Below are 9,223 nucleotides of genomic sequence, written 5' to 3' on the forward strand. Positions count from 1 at the left end.
GAAGGAAGACATCAAGTTGATGGTAGATTATTTTTTCCAGAACCTTGCCTAAGAAGGGCAAATTAGAAATGGGTCTGTAATTGCCAAGCACAGTGGGATCAAGGTTGTGTTTTTTGAGGAGGGGTTTAACCACAGCTGTTTTCAGAGAATCTGGAAAAACACCTGAATGAATGGAACTGTTTACAATTCTGAGGATGTCACCAATAATACTGTCTAAAACTGTTTTGAGAAAGTGTGTTGGAATAGTATCGAGTGAACATGAGGATGATGTCATCTGTGAAATTGTGTTTCGAACTTCCTCCTCATCAACTGCAGAAAAAGATGCAAGGCTTCCCCTTGGGGGATCAGTAGGCCTGCTTGCACTCATGGCAGCGTGAGCTCCATTCACAATGCCAGCTCTGATGTTAATAATTTTGTTATCAAAGAATGATGCAAACTCATTGCATTTGGCTACAGAGGCAGGTAGTGACTGTTTGTAGGACTGAGGTGGGTTGAGAATATGTTCAATGGTGGAGAATAGGACCCTGGGATTGTTCTTGTTCTCATTGATAATGGCAGAGAAGTGTGCCTGTCTTGCCGAGCGCCGGGCTTTGTTATATGCAGCTGTTGATGACCTGAGAATTTCTAAGTTAACAGTGAGTTTGTTTTTTCTCCAAGCCCGTTCTGCTCTGCGACACTCTTTCTTGAGTGAGCACGTATGCTCATTTACCCAGGGTGTTACTCTGGAGTGATGTTTCTTTTTAGTTTTTAGAGGAGCCACTATGTTGATAGCAGATTCTATTTTTAGATTAAAATGTTGTACCAAAACGTTCACTAAGGGGGAATCATAGAGATAACTTCTCATTTCAACTAACTGGATCAGCCGTTCCTCATCCATGACCATTTCCTACAGCGGTTTCAACCGGCTTTCAACGTTAGCGGCAGGAAGAAAATAGAAGCAGGGCGTCCGACAAATGTTCAGCTCAAAACGGCGCACCGCGTCGTTGCGGCCAGTTAAGAGTACAATAGAAAGTACAATAGAAAATAAAGCAATGGAATTGATTTTGTCGCTGACGCTCGCTCGCATCACATGCAGTTATGACACGTGTAACTCCGCCGGCCGGAGCTTTCGCCATTTTTTCGTAGCGGTGTATCGCGTCATTCAGGCAGCCAATCAGCACAGAGCCTCATTATCATAGCCCCGCCCACTCAGAATCCTGTACAGATAATGAGGTTAGACACTGGGAAGCTGTAGACATCGCTCAGAGGCTGAATTTCTAATTTATTTAATTCAATCAAAAGCCTGTTTTTTAGACATTCAAGGCCTGTTTAAAATAGGTATTAGATCTATAATAGGTCGCCTTTAAAAAGTTAAAAGTGCTCTGACACATATTAGTGTATAAAATGAATAACAAGGGTGAGAGCACGCACCCTTGTGGTGAGCCTGTGGAAGAACACGTTCTGTCAGATAAAAACCCATTAACTCTGACTCTCTGCGTCCTGTTTGAAGAGAGAGAAAGCCACGGACTGCTCTAATTGCTCATCCAGTCGTTAACAGGGACTGTTCCTCTCCAAAGGACAGACGATCAAATGAATAGGAGTGTATCTCACACAAAGGTGTGTTTTCAGCACCTGGAGCTGTCCATGGTTTTGAATCAAGTATATGGTCTTTGAAAGGGGCGCTTTTTGAAGAAGGGTTTAAAGTGTGCATTTAATTGTTGTTCTGTTACACGACAAAAAAAAAAGATATTCAAAATATATTTCTAGTCCTGAAACCTTTTTTCGACCATCCTGGAAAGTGACAGCTCACCATGCTCCCTGCTCAAGAAGCTGCCAAAATCTACCACACCAACTACGTGCGCAATGCCCGGGCCGTGGGCGTCATGTGGACGGTGTTCACCATCACCTTCTCCGTGATCACCGTGGTGGTTTTCATCCAGCCCTACTGGATCGGAGACAGCGTGCACACCCCGCAGGCCGGATACTTCGGCCTCTTCCACTACTGCATCGGCAACGCGCTCACCTCCGAGCTCATCTGCAAGGGCAGCGCGCTGGACTTCGGCTCCATCCCGTCCGGAGCCTTCAAGACGGCCATGTTCTTCGTGGGGATCTCCACGCTGCTGATCGTGGCCAGCATCGTCTGCTTCAGCCTCTTTTTCTTCTGCAACGCGGGCAGCGTCTACAAGATCTGCGCCTGGATGCAGCTGGCCTCCAGTGAGTTGGACCGAAGTTTGTGTGAAGAAGCTGCACAGACATAAACTTTCCTTTCTGTTCTTCTCACATTACTGTTTGGTGCTTTGCTATAAGTTTCCAGTAATTCAAACACATAAGAAAAGTTTGAAGAATCTAATTAGTTCATGTAAAGAAAGGCTTTCTTCTACGACTCATAGCTGACATAAATAAGCATTTGTAGAGCATCGACTAATAGTCTTCTAATTAGACTTCCATCCGACCACACTGATACAAAGTGATCTACTTGATCTACTTAAAAAAAAATAAGTGAACTTTTTGCATGAGATTATTATGTAGATCAAGAAAGACTAGTGTTTGTATAAACTACTTAATTTTTTGTATGTAAATAATACATTTTGCAAGTGCAGTCAACTTAATTGTGTTAAGTTTACTTTATCAAAATTAAGTTGACTTTATTTACCAAAATTAAGTTGACTTTATTTACCAAAATGAAGTTGACTTTACTTGCAAATGAATCTTGTACATACTAAAAATTGAGTAGTTTATACAAAGACTAGTCTTTCTTGATTTACATAAAAATCTCATGCGAAAAAGTTGCCTTAATTTTTTTAAAGTAGATCAAGCAAGATATTTTTTACTGTGGTTGTTCTACTTAAACAAATAAAGCATGTGTCATCTAAACGTTGGTCAATCTGCCCAATAGATTAAAATTGTTAAAGGAAAAGTAAATACAACAAGATCGTTGCTTGTTGTTTGTGTGTAAATGAAAAGATTGCCTGGGATTACATAAATACTGCTTGTTAAGGAAAAAATGTACAATGTCTTGTTTTTGGAATAAATGCAGATTAAGTTCAAAACTAGATGTATTCATGTAAAGCAACAAACCTCCTTTTTAATTGTTAATATCACAGATTTAAACATGTTATATTTACATGGCCTTAGATTTATTTTTTTCAGTGCACTTCAAAAGACAAAAACTGGATGAAACTAAAAAAGAATCAATAAAACTAACAAATATTCAGAGCCATGTCAAAAAGGAAAGGTATCCATAAATAATTATCAATGGAGTCATGTCCAAGAGTCCCCGTGCAACTGCTCTGCTAAAGTATTATCAATGTGTGATAATCAGGTGTGGATTACTGATTTAGGTTTGAAAAGGTATATACTAGACTGTGTATTTCAGCACCACATCTGGCAGTCATTGCCTCTGACAGACATATTAGACAGAGTTAGAAGTGAAACTTGAGTCTCTATGAAACATGAAGCAGCTCTTGAACAGATGTAGCTGCAAGTGAAAGGACGCGGCTCTAATGAAAGCAGTAATGAGTCACCTGGAGGCTTCTCCCTCATCTGACCCCCCCCCCCCTCACACCTGCTGCAGCCAATGTGCCTGCAGTCGTGTGCAGCTACCTCTGTGAGGACCTCGTTTTCATTTCAAAGGGGCTGTTGGTGATGGGGACCAAAAATAATAACAGCCTGAGGACTCGCTTGAGCTGAATGAAAGAATTTTCAGTTCATTTAATTTAAAGACTGATTCCTTCGGGGGGGGGGGGGGGGGGGAATGTCTGAATGAATCTTGATAATTCTTTTTTTAAATTCTCAAAATAGACAGAAAGGGGGAGCCAACAACTCTGTGAAAGTAAAAGGGTGTTTGAGGATCAGAAAGTGAAATGTGAGACGTGTGTGTGAGCTAGGTTTCACTTCATCATGCTGACGCGGGAAGGCAGGCATGAGTCTGTTTGGAGAATCAATAATGGATGAGCAAGTTCATCTATCTGAGTCAAAATGCTCTGATGTTCCCAGGATGCTCTGAAGTTGTGAGAATATAGCCGGTAACTTCAGCACCTCAGAAGTTGCAAGGTGTAGCATCCCCTCCTCCTTTAACAACTGTCTATAAACATCTGGGACATGAGGATATTAGTTGCTGTACATTTAGGAGAGTAATATTATCCCATTGTTATCTGATGCAAAATCTATCTTCTCTACATACCTGGGATTGTATTGTCAGGTTTTTTATTTCATTATATGCCAAAGGTTTTGTGCTGTTGAAAGGCCTTTGACTACAGGCAGGCCAGTTCAGCAGCCGCACTCTTATCCAGCGAAGCCGTGCTGTTGCAATGGATGCAGGATGTGGTGTATCATTGTCTTGCTGAAATAGGCAAGGGCTTCCCTGAAATATGTCTGGTTGGGACCATATGTTACTCTTAAACCTCCATGTAGTTTTCAGCATTGATGGTGCATTTCCAGATGTGGAAGCTGCCAATGCCATTTGCAACCCCACACCATCTCAGATGCAAGCTTTTTTAAAAAGAATCTCACATTCTTTATTCACCTGACCACAAAACAGTTTTCCGTTTTGCCTCAGACCATTCTAAATGAGCATTGGCCCAGGGAAGACGGCAGCGTTTCTGGACATGTTCACATATGGATTCCTCTTGATTCTCCGAATCTTTTGATAATATTATGCACTGTAGACAGTGGGTTCTTCAAAATCTTTGCAATTTGACATTGACAAACATTTTTCTGAAATTGTTCCACAATTTGTTGATGCCGTTTGTCACAGATTTGTGAACGTCTACTCATCTTTACACGTGAAAGGCTCTTTGAAATGCTCCTCTTCTACCCAGTCATGGTATTGACTTTTTGCCAGTTCACCTAATTCTCCTCCAGTTGTTTTTGATTTGAGCTTTTTTTTTTTTTTTAGCTTTTTGTTGCCCTGTTCCAACTTTTTTGAGCTCTGCTGCTGCCATCAAATTAGATATTAGTTAATATTTCCATGCAATGTTAAAATGTCTCAATAAGAGCATTTGATATGTCGCGTATGTTGTAATGGGCATAAAATATGGGTTCATGAGATTTACAAATCATTGCATTCTGTCATTAATTTACATTGTACAGAGCTTCCCAACAATCCAGAATGTCATTTGTGGGAAAGGATTGAAGGTAACATATTTAGACCGACACAACATCCTCATTAATTTGTGCCCGTTGTCTCTATTGGACAAAGAAAGACAAAAACAAGGGGGTGAGATACATCACAGGAACCCTGAGATAGGGCTGCCTCAGCATCTGCCCACAACTGGATGATGTATCATCCTGGAGTTTACTCTGATCCCTCCTGCACCACAAGCCAGGAATGAGGATTCACCCTAATCCACATCATCCTCGTCTCAGGCAGTCTTTTCCCCATTTCTGTCCCTGCTGGACTTCAAAGACCACATGAAGGAGGTGGTCACTACAGCTGCCAAAACAACCCAAGGCCCCAGTCCCATTCCTGCACCCCAAGACCCCCCCACTCTGTCATCCTCCCCACAAATTATAAAATAGGCCTCTGACTCAGTCGTGAAGACATCAGCCCCCATGGTTGACAAAGCTACAGGAAGCTGTAATTGATATTTACTGCATCCAGGTTCTTCTACCGTTGGTACTCAAGGCTCCTTGCAGGAGGAACTGGGGCCAGGTATGGAAGATTTGTTTTATTCTATTTTTATTATTGTTTTATTTTATTATTTTTTTGTTTTATTCCCGTTTTGATAGGTAACAGAAAAAAAAACACGCTATAAACTGGTAAAATATTGTGTTCATTTCTCATCATCCACATCCGCCTGATAGACAAGGTACAGTAGTTTGGCTGATGATGCTTTTGAAACTGTAAAACAAGCTTTATTACTCCAAAACACATTTTTAATTCATGATTTTTTTCTAAAACACAAACTTGATTTTACAATTTTAACAGAAAAATCGTTAAATCAAGATAATCATGCAGCAGTTCTTTTAGTAACAACCCCTCCCAACCACAGCTTTATGAGTAAACCTAGACAGAATGAGAAAGGAGGAGGAGCTGTTCTGTTTAATGACTGCCTTCAACGTAATCAGATGTAACTATGCTGCACATGAATATGTGGCTCTTCATCAAACAGCTGCAGTTGGTTCAGATCCCTGCGGCCCAACCTTCTGTCCTCATGGTGTCTTACTCAAGACAGAGAGAGCTGCCCATGCAACTCCACTTCTTAGATCTTTACGCTGGATAGATTTTAAAATCTTGCTGACAAACCAAACTGCATTTCCTGGTCAATTATGAACCTGCCAGAACCCTCAGGTCGTCAGGAGTTAGAACCAAACACAGCAAGGCAGCGTTCAGAGTTCAGCATTCAGCGTTTATGCTCCTCACAAACTCCCAGAATGCATCAGGGCTGCTGAAACTCTCAGTTGCTTTAAGTCAAGGTTGAAGGCCTTTTTATTTACTGCAGCATTTTAATAATCCATCATAATGCACTACAACCTTTATTTGTTGCATGCCATTTGTTTTATGTCTGTCTTCATTTTCTACTTTTAAACACATTTTTAAAAATCTTTTTATGCAAAGCACTTTTAATTGTCTTGCACATGAAATGTGCTGTACAAATACATTTGCTTTGCCTTGAAAACCTTTTTATTTCCTGCTGCATTTCCATTATCTCCCACAATGCAATGTCCCTTTAATTTTTGCATGTAATCTGTTTTATTATTTCTAACTAATATCTTTTGTTTCTTTCTTTTCTTTTCTTTTTTTGGAACTTATTTGCAAACAATCAAGCAAAGACATAAGCAATTTATCAACAGACTAGAAGATAATCAAATAAATAAATATAATGAAAGGAAATCAGAACAAGTCTCTCCCTCATTTAAAATATGAAATGCATCTTAACCGAGATACAGGATAACAGGGGTTCATCTTTTTATAAACAAAGGTAGTTTTAGCTGTAGGACAGCAGTCATGTTTTCCATCGTATGGAGACGTTTAACTTTTTCTAAGCATTGAGCTATCGTAGTAGGGTCATCCAGTTGATGGTTATCATTTTCCTTGAAGTCATCAACAAAATATGCAAAATGTAGTGCTGGTCTTTGGTAAACCTTTGTTCCAATAAGAAAATGAAAGGGTCAAACTCTATGTCAAAACCTAAAATTGTTTTCCAAGTCTTCCTTAATGCATTTACAAATGTCTGTAGTTTGGGACAGTCCCAGAAACAGTCCCTCTTTTTTATTTAGCTTTTTAATGTTTTTAAGTAAAGCACTTTTAAATGTCTTGCACATGAAATGTACCTTACCTCTCAGGTACATGTATGGTGATTGGCTGCATGATCTATCCTGATGGCTGGGACTCAGACGAAGTGAAGCGCATGTGCGGCCAGCGGACCGACAAATACACTTTGGGCAACTGCACAGTGCGCTGGGCCTACATCCTCGCCATCATCAGCATCATGGATTCCCTGGTTCTGTCCTTCCTCGCATTCAGTCTGGGCAACCGGCAGGACAAGCTGCTGCCGGAGGACTTCCAGGTGGAGGAAAAAGGTAAGGGAGGAGGCATGGGGAAGGGGAAGGAAGACAGGATGTGGAAAGCTTTGGTGAAAATTTGTAAAAGACTATAGGAACCAGGGAAAAGAATTCAAAAGGAAAAAAAGGGGGGGGGGGTGGGAGTTTCTTTTCTCAAGACTGTCTAGTTGTAAATGCAAACCCCTCAAACCACAGACTAAATTCATTGCCTGAGCTGATGATTCCATTTTGAGTAATTATGCTTTTCTCCTCCTATAGATGAGCAATAGACCCGTGATGAACAACGTGACAAGATAGCTGAGAATTTATGAGGAATGCAACCGACTGGGTTGAATGCATTCAAACATACTCCGACACATCATGAGTCAGTGACAAACTGTGGAAGAAAAAAAAAAAGTTGATCGTTTCCATAAAATTATGTCAGATTTATTTATTCTTTTGGGGTGTTTTTAATAGACTATTGTTGCAGAAATAGTCCTGTGTGTGAATACCATTTGAATTCTGAGCAGATTTATGATTATGTAATCAAGAGCATTTACAGCTGAAAAGATGCATAACATTTTTTGTCTCACTGTCTGAAGTTAAATCAGACTAAACTTCTCCTGTTTCAGGTCGGTCAGGATTACCGAAATTATTTAATTGTTTTAAATGCCACAATAATGATATAGAGAATTTCTTAGAAAATGTTACATTACTTTACTTCGTTTGAAATCATGGGAAAATCGAAAGAAATCAGCCAAAAAATCAGGGAGAGAATTGTGGAGCTCAACAAATCTGGTTCATCCATGGTGCAATTTCCAAATGCTTGATGGTGCCATGTTCATCTGTTCAAACAATTATACATCCACAGTGAAACGAGTCCTGCACTGACATGGCCTGAAAGGCCATTTCACGAGAGAGAAACAATTACTCCTTAAGAAACATAAAAAAGCCAGATTACAGTTTGCAAAAAGACACCAAGACAAAGACCTTAACTTCTGGAGACATGTCCTGTGGTCTGATGAAATTAAAATTGAGCTTTTTTTTTTGCCATAATGACCAATGTTACATTTGGAGGAAAAAGGAGGAAGCTTGTAGACCTGAGAACTCCATACCGACCCTGAAGCACAGAGGTGGGAGTATCATGTTGTGGGGCTGTTTTGCTGCAACAGCAACTGGAGCTCTTCATAAAATAGGCCGCATCATGAAGAAAGAACATTACATGGAAATATTAAGGCAACATCTCAAGACATCAGCCAGGAAGCTAAAACGCGGGCACAAATTGGCCTTCCAAATGACAATGACCCTAAGCATACTGCCAGCATAGTTAAAAAGGGGCTTGAGGACAACAAAGTCAATGTTTTGGAATGGCCATCACCTGACTCAGTTACACCAGTTCTGTCAGGAGGAATGGGCCAGAACTCTGTCAGTGTCAGAAGCTTGTGGAAGGTAACCCAAAACATTAGACTCTAGTCAGCAGTTCAAAGGTAATGCTACTAAATACGAAGGAAATGTATGTAAACTTCTGACCTCAAAGAAAGTAACATAAAATTCTTTAAGAAATTCTCTCTTTATTCTGGCATTAAGCAAAATGTCCTGACCAACTTGAAAAAGGAGAAGTTTAGTATGATTTGACTTCAGACAGTGAGACAAAAATGTTGCGTCTTTTTGCAGTGTATGTAAACTTCTGGTTTCAACTGTACTTAAATACTAAAGTATTATTAAAAAAAAAAAAAAAAAAAAACCCTTTAAGGCCTGA

General features: G+C 40.1%; 1 protein-coding gene across 1 annotated transcript; it reads left to right on the top strand.

The window, feature by feature from the left end:
• Nucleotides 1-1,723: 1,723 nt before the first annotated feature.
• On the top strand, nt 1,724-7,868 carry lhfpl5a (LHFPL tetraspan subfamily member 5a). Its single transcript, XM_061728626.1, has 3 exons — nt 1,724-2,193; nt 7,267-7,503; nt 7,744-7,868. Exons 1-3 carry the CDS (start codon nt 1,791-1,793, stop codon nt 7,752-7,754), a joined length of 651 nt encoding a protein of 216 aa, XP_061584610.1. The 5' UTR covers nt 1,724-1,790; the 3' UTR covers nt 7,755-7,868.
• Nucleotides 7,869-9,223: the final 1,355 nt, after the last annotated feature.

This window comes from Cololabis saira, chromosome 8 (assembly GCF_033807715.1).
Source record: "Cololabis saira isolate AMF1-May2022 chromosome 8, fColSai1.1, whole genome shotgun sequence".
In the NCBI taxonomy this organism is placed as follows: Eukaryota; Metazoa; Chordata; class Actinopteri; order Beloniformes; family Belonidae; genus Cololabis; species Cololabis saira.